Here is a 23,384-nt window from a genome sequence, read left to right as displayed (position 1 = left end):
CTGTTTCCTCTAGATATCCTCAGAAATATGATACAATTGATAGAAGAAGGAAAAAGAAACCCTTGTACAGTCATTTGGAAGACAATGAAAGAAGACAATATAATGATAGATTAGGAACTAAGACTAACTTCACAAGTATGTATCCTAATAGTGAAAATTGTAACCTTTGCGACATTGAAAAGAAGAGAAATAATTACCCAGTTTTGCACCCCTACAAAAATGGATTTGTGGTTAAGTGTGGCATGTGGGCCGCTAAATTGGAAAGTCATGATTATGATCTTCCAGGTTGTTTTAAGAACTGTGAAAAGTCATCTGGCTTAACCCAGCATGTCACTGATTTCATTCCATTGGATATTCTTGAAGATTCTACTAGCAGTACTTCTGATGAACTTCTGGATTCCCCCATTTCTTCTAATAAGCATGAAGGTTTATTGTCACCAACATGCCATCCATCCAATGTCCATCATGTTAGAGGCTTTCCTAAAGAATATTATGTAGCAAATCCAGCAATTCATCCATTACAAAGGATGAATTGCAATGCAAACACACTTGGAGATCTGTCTGGGTGTCCCATGGAAGAGATAACCCTTTCTTCTACTGAACCTAAGGAGAACTATATTGATACAATAGATGAGCTTCAGTGTTTTGTAGAAACAGTCTCAGAATATTTAGCAGAGAAGGAAGAGGAGATTGATAAATATGGTTCCCTTTCAAAAACTAAAAAAACATATAAAATTAATAGTACTATTGATAATGTAGAACAAAAAAAACCTGGGGATCAAATACCACCTATAAACATTAAGAATGACAAGGACAAGGCCATCTGTTTTCCTGAGTTGAATGGAGTGAAATGTGCTGTTGGTTCTTTGTTCAGTTCACTCACAGAAAAGGTGGGCTCAGGCACAAAGCATCTAACATTCTCTATGGAAAAGCTGGGTTCTTTAGCTCCAGAGAGAACAGAAACTCTTATTAAAATAGAGACAATTAATTCGGGACCTAGACCCAGAGCCAAGTCAGTATCAGAGAAGGATCTTTCCATGCAATCTCCATTACCTTCTCAAACAATTGATAATAAGGATTTTGGCAGACATGACAAAACCTCTGGAAATGAGCACATAGGTATTAAAACTGGAAGTTTAAGCTTTCAGGATGCAGCAGAAACTCTTGGAAGGGACACTGCTCCACAGAATCAGAGTTCAGTTATAAAGTCTGTTTTCAGCATGCTAACTCCATTAAAGATCTTTTCAGAAAAGGATGAAACCAAAAAAGATAAGAACAAGCCAACAAGAAAGGAAAGCTTCATCGGGTGTGGTTCAGAATCAAGTCAAAAGGAAGATACACTTGGCAATGACAGTAGCATCATTGCTTTAGATAAGAGTAATGGAGACAGTACAGGCTTGTCCCAAATGACTGTAAGTGAGAATTTGTTGTCTTCCCAAGCAGCCAGTGAATCTTCAAACTTAGCTAGTTCTGCAAGTAAGAAAGATGATATTGAGAATCTGTTGGAAAGAAAACCCCACATAGACCTCTCTCTGTTACCAGATGAACCAAAAGTACTAGTATGTGCCAAAGATACTCCAGGACATCCTTGTGTAGCTGGCAGTAGAACTGCAAACAAAGAGGCTTCTTCAACGGCATTAGAAAGAGACAAAGTTACTGGTGATGATGATTTCCTTGAGCCACTCAGAAGATCTTTTAGCCAGTTTTTACTCACTTCCACTGAAAACTGTTCAAAGGAAACTTTGTCAGAATCTAGGAAAGTTCATCAGTTGGAGGAAAATGGATGGGAAAGGATCCCTAAGAAAGATGGACATTCCTTTTCCTTTAGTGGAAAATTACATATTCCATTTCTCGGTGTTCTTAGTCATTCTGAAAAGCAGCAGGATTTAAGAGAGAAAGGAAGCATTTTTCCTTTGTTTAAATTTCCTTTCACTGACAGCCATATCACTGTCAATGACCACAGTTTTCATGGCTCAGAATTAGCCATTGATGAAGAGATGCATAGAAACTGCCATGAAAATACCAAACTTAGTTCAATAAAATCTAGTTCAGTTCCAAATATTCATAATAATCTAGGAAAATTTGGAGACACAGAGAAATTGAATAAAAGTGACCCCAAAAATTGTCCTGAAGATGGCACACTTAATAAAATAAAGTCTGATTCAGTTCCAAATACTAATAATGATCTTGAGAAATTTGGGGATGTAGAGGTATTAAATTCCAGCGACCACACAGCAGAAGAGAGCTGTGAAAGAGATACTTTAGCCATCCTTGCAGTTGTGCCCAAAGAACATATGCCTTCTGATTCAGAAGAAAGTAAGACTCTTACACAAGTGACATCTTTAATAGTATCAGACTCTTCATTAGCATTGACTTGCATTTCACAACCCACCTTGATTAATGAAATTAGTGAAGACAAACTTGTAGATAAAGCTTCCAAGAAAAGAACCCAAGGAGGCCTCCTTTCTGGACTGTTTAACAGATTCTCTTCTCTTGAAAACTTGTCTGGCATACAAGAATTAAATTTGAAAAATGATGATTCTCATCACAGGAATAATACCCCAAGCTTACTCTCAGGAATATTTAACTTGATAACCAGTAACAGTATGACTGATTATAATAAACCAGATGAAACAAAGTCCATGTCTTTAGGCGACATAAAGAATTTGAGTGGAAATAAGCATTTATTCTTGGATGATGAGATCCCTGTTACTTCATGTGTGACTTTTGAGAACCAGAGGAATCATGATGAAAAACAAGAAACTTCTGGCTTCATAAAAACTTTCTTATCTTCACCTAAAGAAAACATACCGTTAGTTGATGCTTGGGTTGATAATCATCATTGCCCCTATATATGGAAAAACCAGCACAGTGAAAAGCATTGCCCCTCTTCTGAGAACAGTGTACCAAATGCTCAGGATGACCTCTTAGAAAAATCTTTGGTTAAGAGGCCAACACCACACCATATTGTTGAGGCAAACTTATATGAAAATTCAAATAAGTTAAATGCACCTATATTAAATACTAACATTTTTAATAAATCAAACCAAGCTTTTAAAGAGATGAACAATCATTTTTGTTTTGAATGGGGCTCTGATATAAAAGATTTATCTAAAGATTCCAGAATACTTCAGCCAGTTTATCATATGTTGAATCAAAATACATTTCCATCAGCTGATGTTTTTGTGTGGCCTGATTCAGAAAACCCAGCAATAAATTTTTGCCAAAAAGATCAAAATGCAAATATCTTGGAGTGGAGAACAAATTCAAACAGTGTCATTTGGTGTGACTTACCATATGAATCATTTGATCAGTTTGCATTTAATGAAGATTACTTAGTAAGAGGTGATATGTGGGCAGCTAACTCATGTAGAAATTCTTGTCATCTTTCAATTAATGAGACTGAGACTTCACTAGAAGAATTACCCATTGACTTAAGTTCTTCAGGTTATGAGAAGACTTCATATCCCATAGATGATCAAGAATCATTAAGAATGGATGAAAACTTTGCTTTTTCAGATGTTGGTTATGAATACCAGCAATGGTTGTCATGTCTTGAAAATGGAGTGTGGTGGCCATCAGAGGATGGAGACTATGGATATTATATGTTCCATGATGGTCAATATATCTATTCTTTTCTCACTGATTCTACTGGGCAGTATGCATATTTATTTATACCTGATTGTCCTTATCAAGAGTATTTAAATTGTGATTTACAGACAAATGGTTTATCAGGTATTATATTGGATGACAGCATTATTTCTGCCTGTAGTTTTAGAGTACTAGATAAAGAAGATGAATTATTGTGGTATGTTGAAGAGGAACCAACTGATGACCCTCTTGATTTATCTATAGTTTTGCCAAGAAGTGAGGGACCAATGTATCTAAATTTAGGAACATTTTCACAAGTTCTTGAAGAGTCAGGGTACAGCCAAAGGGATCGACCATTAGATTTTTCAGTCTGTAATTCTCAGAAGTTTGAAGGAGATTTTGGATTTTTTGAAGAAAGGTTGTGTGTTTCTGAAGACTTTGAATGTACATTGGATCTCAGAAATCAGCCCCAAAGTGTTGGTAATCATGTCTTAAATAAAAATCAAATTAAAGAGGGAGACAAGAACCAGGCTGTGGTTAAGGATTCATTAGTTTACCTTCCCAGTTTTCATTGGCTTCAGGCTTCTGAAGAAGGTACTACTTTGGTTCATCTTGAGAATATGACTAACAGCCCACAACAAACAGAAGAGATGTTATTGTTGAACAAAGTGACTTCATTATTTTCTGCTTCGGGTGCTCCAGTTGGAAGTACTTTGAATTTTGAAAAGAACGAATCCTTAGAGTCTTTGGCCACACATAAGAAGGATCAGCAGTCAGACGTGGCAGAGCTCACAAATGACGAGCTTCAGTCATTAATCTTGAGTAAGCACACAGAGAGTAAATCCCAAAATGAGGAGGAAAGTCTTCTTAAATATTCAGAGGGACAAATAGTATCTGATGTTCAGCAACCAGAATTTACTGAAAATGTGAAGCAAGAATTTCCTTTAAATAAAAGCATTCATGTGAAAAAACAAAGTCTGTTGAAATCTGTTTTCCAGGTAAGCCAAATAACTCCTCAGGCTAAATTAGGCATAGAAGATGATGAAATCATGACAACTGACTCTGTTTCAGTTCCTCTTGCATCACAGTTTGGTAGGGATGAACACAGAAATAGTGATATTCCCCAAGACCAGTCTTCTAAAGAGTCTGAGAGAACATTATTTAAAAGTGCATTGAAACTCTTTAGTCAGGGAGAAGATTCTTCAGTAAGTGCAACAGCAAATGAAAAACAGGCATCTGGGTTTTTGAACCTCTTTAAAACGCAGATGAATAAAGAAGGATCACCAAACTTGGAAAAGAATGGTGATAAAAATAGAAAAACAACATCTCAGGAAAAGAATGAATCTTCTGGTGTTTCAAATTTTTTTGGTACCCTTGGGGATTTCTTTAAAACCAATGTATCTTCTACACAGACAACTGAAAATAGGTCTGTTTCTTCAGGGACTAATAAGGATGAGGTCAAGTCAAGTCCTAATCCCACAAAGCAAACTATCCAGGATTTTGGGAACTTTCCTGCTGCACCAGTTTCCTCTAAAGGGAAGGTTCGTGTTAGAAGTCTGAGTAAGCAGACTACTATTGATGATACTGGGCTAAAGGAACCATCAACTAAGGATATCCAGGGCAATAATTTGTTTGATAAAGAGGTACCCTCCAGAGACCACTTAATCCAGCAGTCACCAAATCCATCTTTCACAACAAATTGTTTCAAAGTGTCTTCAAGAGAGTCTTCAATAGAAACCAGTGGTGTGTCTACAGTGACAGAAGATTCAGGAAGTAATAAAATATCGTTTGATATTCTGAGCAGAAAAAATTCAAATGAACAAGATCATTTTTCTGATAAAGACTTAAGTTTTTCAACTGTCACAATATCTCCACCCCAGCCGGAGTTGCCAACCAGAAAGAGTATATTTTCTTTCCTGACTGGATCCGGAAAATCTGAGAACAAAGCCTCTGCTACTCTACCAAGAACCAAATCTAAAGCAGAAGAGCTATTCACACTCCCTTCCTTTTTCCCCACTAATTCAAGCATCAAGAAGGATGCCTCTCATAATAGCTCCTTTAGTTTCTTCAGCTTGTCCTTTTTGGATGAAAAACAGCAGACTCCTGGGGAAAAGCATAGCCTCTCAACTATTGCTCCAGTGACTTCCCAGCCCTGTAAGAAGCCAAGTGTTTTTGTAGACATGTCTGGCACAGTGAATGAAGGTTCCAATGGCAATAGAGGTAGCATAGTCCAGGAGTTAATTCATGAGCAGCAAATGGCTCCTTGTGTTTCCATTAGCAACACCGTTGAGGTTACCTTCCTTGATGATGAACTCAATGTAGGGGAGAACTATCAGGGAAAGCTAGGGTCCAGATCATGGATATCTTTAGCAGATTTCCAGTTGAATCAGTTGCAAACAGACATTGCTCCTCATTCACCAGGATATCAGGCACAGACAGAAACACTGCTTATTGGTCCAGAGACCTTTGAGGTAGCTTCTCATGAAGGAGATTTCATACAGGAAGCCTTCCTCAGCGGCTCACTGGCCAAGTCTTTTCCACATGATAGTCATTTGATTGGAAAGCTCAACAATTTAGACACTTGTACTAACCATCACCAAGATGAAAGATTTTCTGGTGAACCATTGAACTTGCCATTAGAAAAGGCCCCTGTTGAGATCTTAACACAGAATCTGGAGCCAACCTCTTCCTCTGAAGAGCCGGGGTGTGCAGGGCACCTCCAGAGCCGAGACACAGATAAAGAGGAAGACAAATCATTGTTGGGCTCTTCAGTAGAAATGCTTTCAGGGTTTGTGAACAAAGTGAAATCTTTCTCTGAGAGCTTAATTGAACCTCCCAAAACTTTCTCTGGATTTTTCTCCTCTTCTAAACCTCCAAAGAAAAGCTCTTTTTTCTCTCTTGCTTCCGGTGCATCATCTCCACCACTCAAAGGTGAGTTATTTGGAATTTTCAAAAGTCCCATACCAGACACATGCAAACAAGAATCATCTATCCCAACTACTGCATGGCTTCAAAATGATAGTTCCAGAGATGCTGTAGGATCAGTACCTCCAGAAAATTTATGGAGAGAGGCTGCTTCTACATCATTCAATTCAGAATCTGCTCTCAATGACTATAGAATGACTGTGCTTAGAGCCAAGTCAGACTCAGAGACCTTGACAAATGGTCCTAGCCTAACAACCAAAGTGGGAAACAGTAATATTCCTGACCATACCTTGACAGATGATCTAAAACTAATGACTGAAATGGAAAACAGTATTCCTGACAATATTCCAGAACCCCAGAGTTCTGAAACAATTGGGGCTACATCTTCTATATCAGGAGATGACACTGGACAAGGAGTATTATCTCTGAGTGATGAAGGAGACATGGGGGTGTTGCAGGACACAGACACAGAGACATCATTTGAAGCAGAGCATATTTCATTGCCAACACAGTCCCATCCAGATCCTACCTGGATTGCCAAAGACCTTCCTTCTCCAATTCAGCCACTTCTTCCTCTTGAGCCAAAGCCAGCTATGCGATCTGCCTTCACAAAACAAAACATCTTAGAGCTACAGGCAACCAATTCACTAGAAACCAGTACCACAACACTGTTCAGTGAGGCAAGTTCAGTTGGTCAGAATGCCACACTGGAAACCCAAGGATCCCTTTCTCACCCTCTGTGGGAGGAACCTGTGCTTTGTGCCAAAGAAAGTTATGGGATATTTGATGCCCAGAAAGATCCACCTGCAGCCCTCCAGGAAACAGAGCAGCCAAGACCACGTTTTGAGATCCCAAACATGACCAATTGGCCAAAGCTCCATTTCCCATCCTCTGCTGCTTACTATGGGAAACCACTGAGCTCTTTCTTTTCCCCACCTTCCTCCTCTGGCAATAGGGGAGCAGAGACTAGTTTAATGTCCGGTTTTAAGAAGTTGTCAACTCTGTTTGAGGGAGGTAATGAGGGAAAAGGCGGTGTAGTGGCAAATGATACTAAACTAAGGTTTAGAAAGAAGCTGGATCTTTTATTCCCTTGGCCAAAAGAGCACAAAGGGGACCCTGAACAAATGCCTACAGAATCCTTCACTCCAATTTTGATTGTCAGCAGTGATCAGGACCTTAACTCCAGTGAGGCTGACAAAGCCTCGGAATCTTCTCAAATGTCTGGGGCCAGTGCTCACCCAGCTAAGGTCTCTGCTCAGCTCTCTGTGACCTCTCATCAGCTCGAGACCAAGCCAAGTATAGGTGCTCATGGGCTTTTAGGGATTGGAGAAGTGGAAAACCAGCAAGAAATCCCAGCATCTGGAGAAGACTGGAATACCAAAGGCTACCTCTCTGGCCTCACCAGTCCTTCAGGGAGTCATGAGGAAGAGCACTGTACTGTCTCTGAGCTACTTCACCAGCCAGAAACACAAGGAGGGGAGGCAGTGCCTGCTAGCTCTGACTCTGTTTTGAATGGACAGCTGCCAGTTACTCCGCATGGCATCAAGGAAACAAAGACCAATGAAAGGCCTGTTCTCAACTAAAGCATCATAAATGATTTCAAGGAATTGATCATTTATGATGCAATGACTTAGAGGTAGATTAGATATAGCCTGCTTTTCCTCCTTCCTCTGTCTTTCCTAGCACCTGAATTTCATGTTAATTAGAGGTTAAGTAACAAGAAATAATGTATGGGTCTTTTCATCCTCTCCCTTCTCTCTCGTGCCAAATTTAGATTTATTTATTGGAACAAGGAGTTTCCTACTTAAAGGAAAGGGTAGGTCTTGACATTTACTCACTCTGATTTGCTCTGCCTTATATAACATGGAATGGAGAAGGGAGGGTAGGAAGAGGCAGCAAGTAGTTGAGTAGTATATATTATTTACAACCACATGATGGGCTAGGATGCTTCCTTGGGCCTTCAGCACTTATATCTGTAATAGCTGGGGAGAGACCTACTTTACTTCCCTTTTCCAAGTCTTCTAAGATACTTTCTTCAGTGGCAATGAGGGTATTAAGTAAAATACAAAATTCAAAGGATGGCTTGGGATAATCTAAATTCTATATCCTATTCCACATGAATTTGCATAGCTTCTTCCAGTCTGTGCCTTTTATTATCTATGAGACTTGTGTCTGATAAATGCTTTGAATGAAGTCTCACAGGAGCTCAGGGCTATTATTTGCTGTAGTTCTTCAGTCTGGACCATTGTCAGGTCTATCTGCAAAGGGTACTATTATTTCTCCTAAGAAGCACCATACAGTACAGTTTAAGAATGATGCTTTGATCTCTGGCCAAAAACTATCTAAAGAGGCTGGTCAGGGGCTTTAGAGATTGTGTGTGTGTGTGTGTGTGTGTGTGTGTGTGTGTGTGTGCGCGCGCGCGCGCGAGACAGAGAGAGAGAGAGAGAGAGAGAGAGAGAGAGAGAGAGAGAGAGAGAGAGAGAACGAGCTGAAAATACCAGGAAATTGGGAGGAATAGGGAAAATATTAGTGGAAAACAACCATGTATCTTCATTTGGCCAAGAGTAAACATAAGCCCTTTAGTTGAAGGCTTGACCCTCAGGCTTTCCAGCAGGATGCCAGAAGTAAAATGAGGGCCCCTGACTTGGATGGAACTATCCAAATTGGCTGGGATAGGTCTTGTAGATTGTCACTAAATCCTCTATCTTGAATAGGTTGGAATGTCTTAGATTCTACATATGGCTGAAGGGAATAACTTCTGGGTACTGCTCTTCTTTTTGGCCGTGAGTCACTGCTACACTCTGCTACAGCTGCTAACTCTCATAGCAGGGGAACAAATTTCCTTTCTGGGTATGGGAACTCGGGTGTTTGAGAGAGGGTTGAGTTGACCTCTCTTCAGGTACAGAAATTCATTAATATGGCCCTGACCTAGATCCTGGTAGCTTCTCTAGAGACGTCCACTTTATCCAAAATTAAGCTATGTCCTGAGAGCAACTTAGTTACAGATGGGCAAGTTTATCTATGGGACATTCTGTATGCTGTCAGGACTATCATTGTAACATTCATGAGATGAATGGTCAATGAAATCCCATGAGGAATTTCTTGATCCTAACCTCCATCTCCCAGTGGCTTCCATTACCTTATTATGCAGATGTGTGAGAGATAATTGAAGGGACATGTCCACTGTCCTTTGCTCATCCTAAGGCACAGGCATCCACATTAACAATTGTACAGGAAGGAAAGGGGACCTCAATTTAACAAATAATTACAAAAGGGAGTAGAGTTCATCCATTTTATTATGTGAAAATTAGAAAACTTTAATCATAGCCACTGGACAAGTTTCCTTAGAAGTCTGAGTAAAGAATTTTAGACTTTTGAATAATTCTTAATCTACTTATATCACATTAAGACAAGGCATTCTTCAAAGTCAGTTTCTGTGTTGAGGTTAAGTGCTGTTTAAGAACCCAGCATGTGTTTTTTTCCCTGTTGTGACTGCTGAGTAGAGACTAGTTCTTTTAGATTGTAAAGTTTGGTCCTCCATTCCCAGGAACCTCCTGTTTGTGATTCTTGCCATTGATACAATCATTATTTCCTGGATTAATCTATTACTTTTACTCTGATCCTTAGTTTACACTTACTTACTCATCTGTATTCCTCTCCTTCTCACAGCCCCACCAGCAGTAGTAGGTATGGCTCCTCCTGTAATGTGAGCCAAGGAAGCTCTCAGCTGAGTGAACTAGACCAGTGTCATGAACAAGATGATGACCGTCGGGAGAGGGACTCAATTCATTCCTGCCACAGCTCTGGTAGCTTCTCTAGAGATGTCCAAGTGGGTTTTGGAGAACAAGAGAAAACCTTGGAGGTGACTGGTGAAGAAGAGAAGGGGAGAGCATGTGAACCCAAGGAGATGAAAGATGTCACAACCCATCCTACCCCAGATCTGGTGCTACAAAAAGACCATGTCCAAGGTCCCCAAGAGAGGTAGGTGATGGCTGCTTGAGGATCTCACAAGCTTTCCTCAGTCCTACCCTGTTATATTGCTGAATATGTGCTTTTCATCGCCCCCTACCCCCCCACAGTTGGGTTTGGTGGTGATCAGGGTACTGAGGCTTAGCTCTACATTGCTCCCTTTGATTTTTGGTATAAGTCTCAAGATATTTTAAAGATCTCTTCAGAATACTTGGGATCTTTGTAGTTAGCTACAGTGTACCAGTCTTTTTTGAATTTGAAGTTCTTGGCTTACTAGTTGACCCCATATATGGTAGCCTCTGAGTGTGGAACTGACCTTAGCCCTGCAGATTATTTCATTCAAAGGAGCTGCTTAGAATGAAATAGGCTTCCAAGTACATTAATATTTAAAATGATTTTATGAACATTGCTTTTCGTTGTGTGTGTGTGTGTGTGTGTGTGTGTGTGTTTTTCCCCCTGGCTGAGAAAACCAGGACAGAGTTGAGATAGACTTGATATCAAAGCCAGATCTAATTCACCCCTCAGCCTCCCCAGGGCCTAGCAGGGTATCTGGCAATTGGTACCCATAAGAAAAAATTTAAATGTTTCCTTTTAACAGACTTATGATGAAACTTAGTACAGAGTTTGAGTGTTATTATTGAGCTAAATTGGTCAGTAATGTTGCTGATAGGTTGGGGCAGAGCAGGATTTCTCAGTCTTGGCATTATTGACATTTTGGGCCAGATAACTCTTTGTTTTGGGGAGCTATTGGGTGCATTGTAGGATGTTTAGTAGTATCCCTGGTCTGTACACTCTAGATGCCAATAGCAACCCTTAGTGTGACAACCAAACATGTTTCCAGATATTGCCAGATTTCCGTAGCCCCTTTTGAAAACCACTTATGGAGAGTGATAAGGGGTAGGTGTGACTTAGATTCTCAAATGTCAATATCTAATAGTAAAGCTTCTCACTAAAAGATCAGAGCAATGAATGCTGATTACGAGGTAAAAGTGAGAGAATGGTTGGTATGTCAACTCCACCACTGAAAGTATAAACATATTTTCTCTTCTTCCTTTTTCTTAATCTTTAGTCATCTCTGGTGGCTCATCTAATAGATGAAACATCCAGGAAACTGAGCTCTGGACCAGCTTTTTTACTGGGTTGACAACCCACTGAAAAATGACTCTTTGTAGACCTTATGTAACCGGAACCAAGGTTCCGCTGCCTGCCACCATGAAAGCCAAACTTGTGAGACAGATGCTGGTGAAAAAGGAAAGAGAATTATTCAAGTGCTGGTAACCTGAAAAGATGGGGGACTTGTCGTAAGGCCCAGCTTAGAATTGATATCAAAGCCAGATCTAACTCACCCCTCATCAGGGGTTTTTATAAGGAGGAAGAGGGAAAGCAGAACAAAGAGATGAGGAGGAGGGGCTGTGGACATGCAGGCAGTGTCCTTGCTGGTCCTGATATGGATTTTTATTTATTTATTTATTTATTTATTTATTTATTTAATATATTTTATTGATTTTTCACAGAGAGGTAGGGAGAGGGATAGAGAGCTAGAAACATCGATGAGAGAGAAACATCGATCAGCCACCTCCTGCACACCCCCCACCGGGGATGTGCCCGCAACCAAGGCACACGCCCTTGACAGGAATCGAACCCGGGACCCCTCAGTCCACAGGCCGACGCTCTATCCACTGAGCCAAACCAGGTCTCGGCCTGATATGGATTTTTAATGTCAGCATACTGGAGGTCAGTGCTAGCCAAATTCCTGAAGTTGGGTGATCCGCATCAACTGAAGTTGTGGTCAAGGCTGTTTCTTGTACAAGCAGGAACTGGAATTGCTGATGCCTGCAATATTCTTATAAGGAAACTGTCAGTATATGAGTTTCTTTTACCAGTTTGTTAGTACATTTTATTCTAATTCCATTTCATGGTTAGTCAGAGTAGTATTAAGTTTTTATTCCCTGTTAACTTAGACTTGGTAGATAGTGTTGTCCGTGTAGAGTTGGTAGAGCAGCAGAAGTGACCAGCATGAGCATTTGTCCTTCCCTACTGGCTGTGTCCTCTCAGATCCTAGCTGTGCGAGTGAATTCCAGTTCTACCTTGGCCAGAAGGGCTTACACATGTTTTAGAACAATTGATCCAGTTAGATGACATTAGAGCCCAGCATATACATTCTTACATGTCTAGATGGTAGACACTTGTTTGTTGCCTTGGCAGAATACCACAGTGGGAGATAGGAGAAGTATTATCACCAAGAATCAACCACTATTCTACAGTTAAGGATCTGGATGATGACTTGTTCTAATACAGGGTAGTATTTCTGTCTCAAAGCTGTTTTGTTATATTTATTGTTCATTTCACTGAGGATGTTCCTGAGGCAGCTCAAGGAATAATATCATGGCAGAAAAAGGGCTGTGCTTTTTTTCTTAGCACTTTTGATGTAGTCTAGGAATTGGTAAGCCTTCCCAAATACTTAGTAGAGCAGCAGGGGTTTTCAGGAACAAAATTCTGCCCTAAGGATACCATGTAGAACCCCCAAAGGAGGCTGTTGGTCTTAAGAGGTGAGGTGAGAGAGTTATTCCACACCTCTCTGCACAGTTTTAATTCTAGACATTAACTCAGACCCTTGCCACTGCTGCTAGTATCCTGATCCCTGACTGTCCTAGTGAACTCTACCTCATTGGATGAGTGAAAAAAGGGGAAAGGAAGAGAAGGGATAGATGAAAAGCTCAAAGGAGTTGTCATTTCAGAGAAGATTATTTTTTTCCACATTGGACATCCATGCTGTTTTAGTGGCCTGAATAATCACTAAACAAGTGTAGGCATGAATATAAATAATTTTATTTTAGATATTCGGCAGTTTTTCCTGTTACTAGATGGCCTGGACTATTTTTAAGGACTATTCTTCTTTTTCTAATAAAGTTTTCCTGAGGAGACTGCATCTTCGCCATTTACCCAAGCCAGAGCACATTGGATCCGAGCAGTTACCAAGGTTCGACTCCAGCTGCAGGAGGTAGGAAATGAACAGGCTATTGTTCTAGTACTAGTTGGAATAATTTTTCCTTTGAAATTGGGAGACATATGGTGCCAAAGAAGCAATCAGTGATTAGTCATCTTCTTAGTGTGTTTCTGGGAATATACGACAGGTGAACCAGAGCCTTAAGAGATGATGGGAGGTGGCCATTGGCTTCCCTCTATGCTGATTAATGAAAATCAAATAGGCCTAGTGGGTTAAGAGTCTGAAGATAAAGTTATATACTATTTTCAGTACCATAATCAGCCAAATGGTAACTTTCTATTTCTGTTATCCTTCCTACATTCATTAATTGGCATTCTACTATGAGGAAGAGATATCCTTTTTCTCCCATCAATTTATATCGATGTGGACTCATTGATTCCTAATTTATTACATGAATTTCTTACTATCATTTATTTTAAATTGTCCTTTGTATAAGCACTGTTCATTTGACCCTTTAGCAAGAAGATAATGTTTTAGAAATGATTGAAAAAGTAGCTGCTTTGAAGGAAGCATTTTCAATACATATGTTTGAAAATGCTTCTGTGTGTTTGTGTGTGTGTCTGTTCTTTTGTTACTAGAAACAATGAGTGTTACAAAAACTCATAATTGCATATTTTAAAATCTTGGAAAGAGGCTATTAATGTATTAAATGATAGTTTTAATGAGGTTTGAACTTATTTGTTAGAAATATAAAAATATTTCTGACTATTTTGTAAGACATCAGAGAAGATGAAAACAGCCAGATTTCAACAAAATCTTTGGTATGTAGGACATAATTGTACATTTTTCATTTGACTGGTGTATCAATATCTTTTTTAGCTATGACAGCTATGAAAACTAAGTATTGAAATAATAGATGTGGAACTAGACCTTCAAATCATTCTGTAAACTATGATTTCAAAAATAATGAAATGTCAATTTCAAAAATAATGAAGAGTCAATGTCATGATACTTATTAATATTTTATTTCTAATTTTTAAGAAATAAGGGTCTTGTAATTCTTATTATAAAGGAAAGTAAAGTAAATAACCTTCACATAAAAGAAGAGTTCTGAATGAGAAAAATAAGAATATATATTGGAGCAGAAACAGTTTGTTATGATGTTCTTTTTAAAAGGCATTTCAGAGTCTCTCAAAAACAATAGCTAAAAACAGTTGCCAAAGCTTGGAATTATTTAGAGAAAGGCATGGTTCACTTATGAGTAATTAAGAGCCATTGCCACTTAATTGAATAAGAGAACAATTATAAATATATTCTTAACATAGGTAATGTAACTGGAAGCTGATTGAGTATTGCCAAGAGAAGAAAGATAGGCCAGAGTTCAAAGAAGGATTTGATAACAGGTTAAGATAGAGGCAGAAGTACACCATTTATACTCAAGATGAGATTTGCTGACAGATTGTTTGAGGTTGTGAGACAGTAAGAAGTATGACATCAAGAGTTTTCCCCCTGAATAGTTGGGAAGTTGCATCTAGTCACCCCTTAATACTCTGCCCCAAGATAATAATTTTTTTTAGTTTCTATTATTCTAGAATTTCTTTATGCAAGTGTAAGCAAATATGAATATACTAGAGGCCCGGTGTACGAAATTCATGCACGGGCAGGGGGCGGGGAGGGTGTCCCTAAGCCCAGCCTGCACGCTCTCCAATCTGGGATCCCTCTCACAATCCAGGACTGCTGGCTCCCAACTGCTCGCCTGCCTGCCTGCCTGCCTGATTGCCCCTAACCGCTTCTGCCTGCCAGCCTGATCACCCCCTAACCACTCCCTTGCCAGCCTGATCGATGCCTAACAGCACCCCTGCCAGCCTGGTCACCCCTAACTGCCCTCCCCTGCTGGCCTGGTTGCCCCTAACTGTCCTCCCTTGCAGGCCTGGTGGCCCCCAACTGCCCTCCCCTGCTGGCCTGGTCACCCCTAACTTCCCTCCCTTGCCAGCCTGGTTGCCCCTAACTGCCCTCCCCTGCCAGCCCTATTGCCCCTAACTGCCCCCCCCCTTGCTGGCCATCTTGTGTCCACATGGGGGCAACCATCTTGTGTTGGAGTGATGGTCAATTTGCATATTACTCTTTTATTAGATAGGATATTCCAATCTCCCCCCAATTTTTTACTTTTACTAATATGGTATATTATACACACTGAGAACATTTTGCTTTTTCACTTACAGATTCTTCCATATTAGCTCTAAGAGTACTTTTCTTTTGTAAACAGCTGCATAATATTCCCCTATATGAATATACTACAAGTATTTAACTAGTCTCTGTTCATGTTTGTTTGGTTGTTTCCAGTCACTTGTTATAACAACCATGTTCTAAATGAGTAACTTTTACATGTGTCATTTTGCATGTATGCACATGTATCTAAGGGGATATGCATTTGTAATTTTGATAAATATTGCTAGATTGCCCTCCATTTGTCAGTGGCTTAAAACAGCAAAGGTTTATTTTACTCACGCTACTTGTCATTCTATATGTTCTTATATTTTGCTTTAAATTGTGTTTTCTCTGCAAACCAGATTGATGGCATAGCTTGCACCTAGAACATTGCCAGTCTTGGTGGTAGGGGGAAAGAAAAGATAACAAATGAAAGAGAACATAGTAAATTGCATTCTGCCTCTTAAAACTCGTGCCCAGAAGATACACGATGTCACTTTTGCTCACATTTCCCCAGCTAAAGCAAATCATAAAGCCATATATATAACTTCAAGTTAGTAGTGCTTGTACCCTGAAAGAGATAGGGAAGGATCTGTGAACAGCTTTAATGACTACCCCAAAGGGTATCTGCCTTCAACAGAGATTGTATCGATTTATACTCCTACCAGTAATGTCACGACGGTGCTTTTTGCTGCCCAAACCTAATAGAATGGCTTTAGGATTTTTGCTAGTCTGCTAGGCAATGGTGTATCTCAGTAGAGTTTAAATTTACGTATCTTATTATCAGTAGAGTTAAGCATGTTTTCATATAAGTAAAGGCTATTAGTATTTACTTTTCCGTGAACAGTCTGTTCATTTTTTTTTTTTTTGCCCATTTTTCCTATTAAGCTTTTGAATCCCAGGAGCTTTTTGTTGTTTTAGGGGAATTAACTCTTACCTGAGATGAGTGTCCAATATTTTTTCTCAGTGTATCATTGTGAGAAAGTTTTTTAATCTTAATGAGGTACATTTTCTTAATCCAGAAAATGAAGAGAATAATAGTACCTTTTCTTTTAGGATTATAAATTATGTATTAAAACTATGATTTAAAAAGAGGAAGCCAGAAAAAAATATACTTAAATGATTCCATAAATTTGCTTTCATGATAAAATAAAACTTTTGTGATTCAGCTCAGTGTGGTCCATGGACCAGCCCAGTTCAGGAGGTTTGTTTCTAGTCTTTGTTGAAATAATTACTGAAATTGAAAGTGAACATTTAGAGGCAATTTGGATTGCTGTGACATCAAGCACATGATCAGTGGTCTCATGTCATTGAACAGGGTATAGATCAAAATTACCAGTCCATGACATATTGGAAATAAAAAACAGATCCTTCACAAAAAGAATTTGAAAAGCCTGATATAGACCCAATATTCCTTTGCAGTCTTACCTCTTTCTACTGTTCTGTTTCATCAACACTTCCAACATATAAAATTATTTTTCAGAATCTCAGAGGCTTTATACTTGCTGTTTCCCATACATGGAATATTCTTTCTCTTTCTCCACCTAGCTCATATTTTTTTAAATCCTCACACGAGGATATATTTTTATTGGTTTCTTTTCTTTTTTTAGGAGAGAGAGAGAAACATTGATCGGTTGCCTTCCATATGTGCCCTGGGAACTGAATCTGCAACCTAGGTTTGTGCCCTGACTGGGAATCGAACCCACAACTTCTTTAATGTATGGGACGACACTCCAACCAGCTGAGCCACTTGGCTAGGGCCACCTAGCTCAGTTTTCATTCACATCTTTTAAAACCCACTCAGGGACATAAGTAATGCTTTCAACAATAAAGATTAAAAATAAAACACCCACTCAGGTGTCAAGTTTTTTGTGTGTAAAGCTTCCAGGCTCTGTGCATACTTTTTCTAGATTGGCATTTACCATGATGTAATGGAGTTACTTGTTTGCTGTAACATCTCATTTTTCTGTGTATTTGTAAGATCTTTGAATGTGGGGCTATACTTTTTATTGCTGGTGTTCTAGAGCCAATGTAGAAGCTAGCAGAATATTTAGCCAGCTTTTTATGGATGCTTAAGAAGCCAGAAAAGCCCATCAGCATTTCCACAGAAGTTACCCTGTGCTTCTTTATCTTCTCTTAATTATTCCTATTTTTATTTTCCTAAGGCAAGTACCTAAAGCCAATAACAGCAAAATATTAACTATGTTTTTTAATATAATCTGTAATAATAAAAGCATAATATGCAAATCGACCGAATGGCCGAACAGCAAGAATGACCATCTGGACAATCACGCTATGACACGTACTGACACCAGGCCAGCCAAGGCGGGTGCAATGTGATTGATTGGGGGCCCTGCCATCTCCCCACAATCGCCCCCCAGAGGGAGGCCCAGGCCACTGGCCAGCGGGGTGACCAAGGGGGGGGCGGTTTCTGTGATTGCCCCAAAGAGGGAGGCCCAGGCCACCCTCTGCGGGATGATCGATCAGGGGTCTCCGTGGAACAGGGAAACTGGGGGTGTGTGGCAGTGGACACAGGCAGTGCCAATCCAAGGTGGGTGTGGGCAGGGGCCAGGGCTGTGAAGCCAGCAGCCAGGGGAAGGAAGGCCTACCCTTGCACGAATTTCATGCATCAGGCCTCTAGTTTTTATATACATGAATATAAAGTTACTGAATCTGGACCACATGAATATAAAGTTACTGAATCTGGACCATATTATGTGTGGATTTAAAGTTTTTCTCATTTAGATTGTTTTTGTGTGCCTTAATCTGGGTTATTAAATATTTTTGAAAACATTTAATGGTTATTAATAGGTTAATAATATTCCATCATGTAGATGTTCCAAACAATTTCTCTTGTTTCTTTACTAAGATAAACAATGCTATTATGAACATCATTAAGTCTATTTTCATTTCTGATTATTTTTTTAACTTAGCTTTCTCAAAGTAAAGTGGAGTCAAATAAATTAGAGTTAAAGAGTATACAGTATACTTTTTAAAGGCTTCTGATAAACTTCTAGATGTGTTTTCAGAAAATCTTTCCAATTTGTACTTTGAATATTTGAGTATGCTGCTCCAACATTGTCATTTTAGAAAAATTTTGTCAATTTGGCAGAATAATGATACACCATTATTTTTATTTGCAGTTCTTTATTTGTGATTTGAATATTCCTGTAAGTTTATAGGACATTTATACTTCTTTAGCTGATACTACATTCAGTAGACTTTGAGGAACTATTCTTATGCCATTCCTATAAGAGTGTTAGCAGCTTGAGGGAAGAGATCATATAGGGCATCTCTGTATCTGGGCTGGCTGCGTACCTGGCCATATGTACTTATTAATAAGTGTTTGATGACATTGCTAATGCTGATGAGGCAGTAATGTTGGTAGTGTGGGTGGAATGAATATGGTTCTTTACCTTATTTGGCTTAGCTGCAGAAAAATCTGGGGGAGGAGGTGAGACTTTTAGCTCTAGAAACGGAGACTGCGGTGGCAGCAGGTGGGTGGGTGTTCCAGGTGGAAGGGACAGTGAAGGAGAAGGCATGGAGGTAGGTCGTGAGAAAGCCTTGCCAGAAGCTCTTAGGTTGTTGCTAAAGAAAGCTGAGGACGGAGAGGCTTAGTAAGCAGAGACAGAAGTGAGCATATAGATTAGACGGGCTGTGCTTAAATGGAGCAATCCCAGGAGATCCAAGATAGTAGCTGGTCAGCTTGAGAGACGGATCAGCATTTTCTCAGGGATGATCATTAAGACAGAAAACGAATGTTCTCTCTGCAAAGTTCTGTTCTTACTTGTAACTCTCCCAAGCAAAAATACTTCTTTCTTGTGCTATGATTAAAACCTTGAAAAAGGGATTTCCCTTGTGGAAAAAAAAATGATGAAGCCCGGTCTCTTAAGGAAGAAGTCAGTGAAGTGCCTTAACTTGAGTCTAGGGGAAGGGGGTCCAGGGCTGCTGTTGGAATATTTTCCAAGAGCTATTTTTGAATACTTGTCAGGAGAAATGCTTCCTCCCCTTCCTCTGAAATATTCTGGACATGTTCATGGCTTGGATCTGTGTATTTATTAAGATGTTGGTCTTTTGTAAACCTTAGATCTCGTTGTAGGCTGTGACTGAACCTGGTGATTTATAAAACGTCACATCTGGGACTGGAATTTGGGGCAGCTTGTTTGAAAGGGTGGAATTTGCCACTGGTTTTTGAGGAGCATATAAAAACATCTCTGAGGAATGCCATGATATCATTGACCTGCCTAGAATCAGAGGAAGGTAGCAGGTACTGGCAGCAGACCTTAGTTCCAGCTGGCAGTATTTTCTGGACAAGTATCAGTAAAGGAAGGTACTTAATAAACTCTTATGGAATAAATCTGATTGATGCCTCAGTACAAAATTACTTGCTTCCAAATAATAAGCAAAGCAGCCCTTCTTTCTACTACTTTCTCTAACTCCTACTGCTTGTTTGACCATCCAACCAACGTGGACATTTGATACTGGCTGGGAAGGAACTTTTCGTCTGTGAGAGGAAATCCTTTTGCCAGAATTATCCAAAAGGAAGCAACTAACATAATTACTCTATTTTAAATGAAGCCAACTAATAAGTGAGAACCACTGGTTGCTGTTGGGGCTATTTGTAAGACATTTTCTTATTATTTGAGAGGTAATAGGCCACAGGGGAGATATAAATAGATAACAGTTAAATATTTATATACTCCCACCACCCCCTCAGACACCTTCCTCAGTCTTTATTCTCATTTTTCTCAGTAGCATTTCATAGTGTTTTTTGAAACTCCCTACTTACAACTTCCTCTTTTCTTGGCTTCCATTATTCTAGATTCTCCCAATTTTCTTCCTTCCTTTCTTCCTTTGCTTATCTCCTTTCCTTCCTGTTTCTGTCTCTTCTTTCTAGAGCCTTCTCCTCAGGCATTTCTTTTAATCTCAAATCTGCTTCTCCTCAGCCTCTAATCCAGAATCCTTAATTGAGCAACCACTGTAAGGCCAGTACTGTGCGTGGTCCTGGCTTGTGATAGGCAGCCAGTAGACTTCCAATCAGCCTTTCTAAGCAGATGATTCCATATCTATACTTCCAACCCTTCCCTTTCACCTTAGGCTCTATCCTTCATGTCTCGTTATCTACTGGTTATTTTTCACCACAATTTTCCAATGTTTGAAACTTCCCTTCTGGGTCTGTTCCTCTTCCTTTGTTCTGTATTTGTATTAAAATCACCATCATTCTGCTAGTCACCCACTCAAAAGCATGGTGTCATTCTTCCTTCTCTCGCCTCCCACATTGGATCATTTGCCAGATATTGCTCTTTTTGTCTCTGTGACTTCTTTTATCTGTCTCATCTTCTCTGTTCCCCTCTTTACTGCTTAGATTATAGTATTAGCCTTCCAAGGGTTTCCTTGCTTTTATATTTTTCTTGGAATCCATTGTATATACCACTGCCAGGTTTATCTTCCTGAAACAGAGCACTAGTCATGGCTATCAGTTATGCTCAGAGCTCAACTTAGATGTTACATCCTTTAAAGCCTTTCCCAGAATCCCCAGGTAGAGTTAGATATTCATTTTTATATTTTTCTATAGCATTTCATATAGTTAATTTTGGTTTAATTTATAGTTTATCATATTGTCCTAGAATTGAGTGAGTGTGCCCTCAAGATCATGTATTTCTTAAAATAATATGAATACTGAATGATTCCTTTTATATGAAGTTCAGAAATAGGCAAAAGTAATCTGTGGTATTAGACTTTAGGATAGTGATTATCTTTGGAGGAGGGGGCTGGTAGTGACTAGTTATGAGCACAAGGGGGCTTCTGGAATTCTGATAACATTCTGTTCCTAATATGTATTCTGTTTACACTGGTGTACTTTCGATTTGTGTACTTTTCTGTATGTATGTTATAATTCAATACAAATTTTAAATAAATGCTAAATGAAAATAGCATGGAAATACAGAATAGGGACTGTGTCTATTTAACTTTATATCCCAATGCCTGGCACCTAGCAAGCTCACATAACAGATTGTGAGTGAATGAATGGAAGGAAAATTTCTTCTAAAAAAAACCTTTAATTTTTCTTTCCACTGGTAGTTAAGTTATAGTCTCAACATTTTTAGCCTGATATCCATTACCACCCATGACTTGGCCCAACCTACTTCTCTAACCTTGTTAACCCTGAGGCCATATTGTATGGTTAGAAGTTGGGCCTTGGAATCAGCCAGAGACTGAGTTTGAAATATGGCTCCACCACTTACTAGCTGGTGGAGCCACTTGTTTAGACTTAAACAAGTTACCCAGTCTCTTAGAAACTTAGTTTTCTCATCTCTAAATAGGATATCATTTTTCTTCCGTGATTGGATGTAGGTTAAATAAGATAATATATGTAGAGCAGGGCCTGGTATATTGATAGCATTCAGTAAATGTTAATTTCCTTTTCTTTCCAACACATACCTTTTTCTCTTTTTTATATTTTTGCTCATCCTGTATAATCTGCCTTTTCTTCCTTTCCATTTCCACATATCTAAATATTATTTATCCTCAATATCAAGCTCAGATACCACTTCTTTCACAGACCCTTCCCTGATTCCCTTCCGAACTAGCATCTTGAAAGCTGGAAATATTTTCCTCTCTCAAATTCTTACATTTCATCTGTGTCTCTTATGATACATGCATATTAGTTACTCACTCTAACCTTTAGGAGTTGCTGAAGGGCTGCTCTCTCACTCCAGGCCCGAAGGATAGATAGGCACTCTAATTGGGCTGTAATGCTAGAGGCAGGAGCCCTGTCAGTTGGAATAAACCAGGGCATGAAAAGGCAGGTTGAGAAAACTGCTTTGAGCCTTTGATATTCTTTTTATTACCTCCTCTTGGGAGAAATTCATATGTCCAGTCAAGGATGTGGAACAAGGGATCAAATCGCAAATTGCTTGACCTGCTTTTTGAATTGGTCTAGCTCTCTCTCCTGGCTCATGGAAGTTGAGTGCTTCCCTTTCTCCCCACCATGATTCCCTGTTACCCTGTCAGAAATCCCCAACTAAGGATGGGTCTCCCTTAGGTCTTTTTCTCCCCCTTTGAACATTAGCTAGCTTTATATAACTCAGCGCCTCATACCAGATATTCTTGAGTATATGGAGAATACTATATGTTGGCTAAGTGCATATTTTGAAAAGCTTATAGAAACAGACTCTACACCAGGAGAATTGTCTAGATTTGGGTTTACAACTGAAGGAGATATTTGAGCCAGTTAGAACATAGTCTCCTTTTAGTACAAAAGGCTCACTTTCCCCATGAAGTTCAAAATTTTTGATTCCCATTAGCGAATCCTTAGCATATGGGCCCTTGGCTTCCTCGGGGTATAGAGACTGGGGCAGGTCCAATGCATTTTATGAATTGGACTGGAATATGTATAAGCAGACACTAGTTCAGGATCAGCCTTAGTCCTAAATCTGGGAGCTGTGACTTTTAACCAGCTTTATGTGAGAGGAGAGGTAACTTGTAGACTGCTTTGATTATGAGTTTTTAATCATTTGATTTTGGGATGGAAATGGGGCCATAGACTTTAGAGGTACAGGCTAGAAACCTAACTCTTTAGCTGGGCAGTCCTGAGGAATTTATCAGCTCTTTATGTTCAAGTTTTTGCTAATAGGGATGGTGCTTGACCTGATTGTAGGACTGAAATTTGTCAGCAATTTGTGTCTCCTTAGGCCTGCCTTGCAGCTTGTCAGGTCTGATTTAGGCTGTGTAGCAGCTATGT

General features: G+C 39.4%; 2 protein-coding genes across 2 annotated transcripts in view; both read left to right on the top strand.

The window, feature by feature from the left end:
* UNC13B (unc-13 homolog B) overlaps nt 1–23,384 on the top strand; it is a 147,240-nt gene that overhangs the window by 63,346 nt on the left and 60,510 nt on the right. The window contains exons 9-10 of the mRNA XM_079789685.1: nt 10,186–10,497; nt 13,396–13,486. Of these exons, the coding sequence (XP_079645811.1) occupies nt 10,186–10,497; nt 13,396–13,486 (403 nt within the window). The remainder of the gene's footprint in view (nt 1–10,185; nt 10,498–13,395; nt 13,487–23,384) is intronic.
* On the top strand, nt 28–8,932 carry LOC307111081 (uncharacterized protein). Its single transcript, XM_079790778.1, has one exon. It carries the CDS (start codon nt 138–140, stop codon nt 8,097–8,099), a length of 7,962 nt encoding a protein of 2,653 aa, XP_079646904.1. The 5' UTR covers nt 28–137; the 3' UTR covers nt 8,100–8,932.

This window comes from Cnephaeus nilssonii (assembly GCF_951640355.1).
Source record: "Cnephaeus nilssonii genome assembly, chromosome: 14".
Classification (NCBI taxonomy): Eukaryota; Metazoa; Chordata; class Mammalia; order Chiroptera; family Vespertilionidae; genus Cnephaeus; species Cnephaeus nilssonii.
The sequence above is the reverse complement of the archived record's forward strand: the minus strand, read 5'-3'. Positions and strand labels throughout refer to the sequence as shown.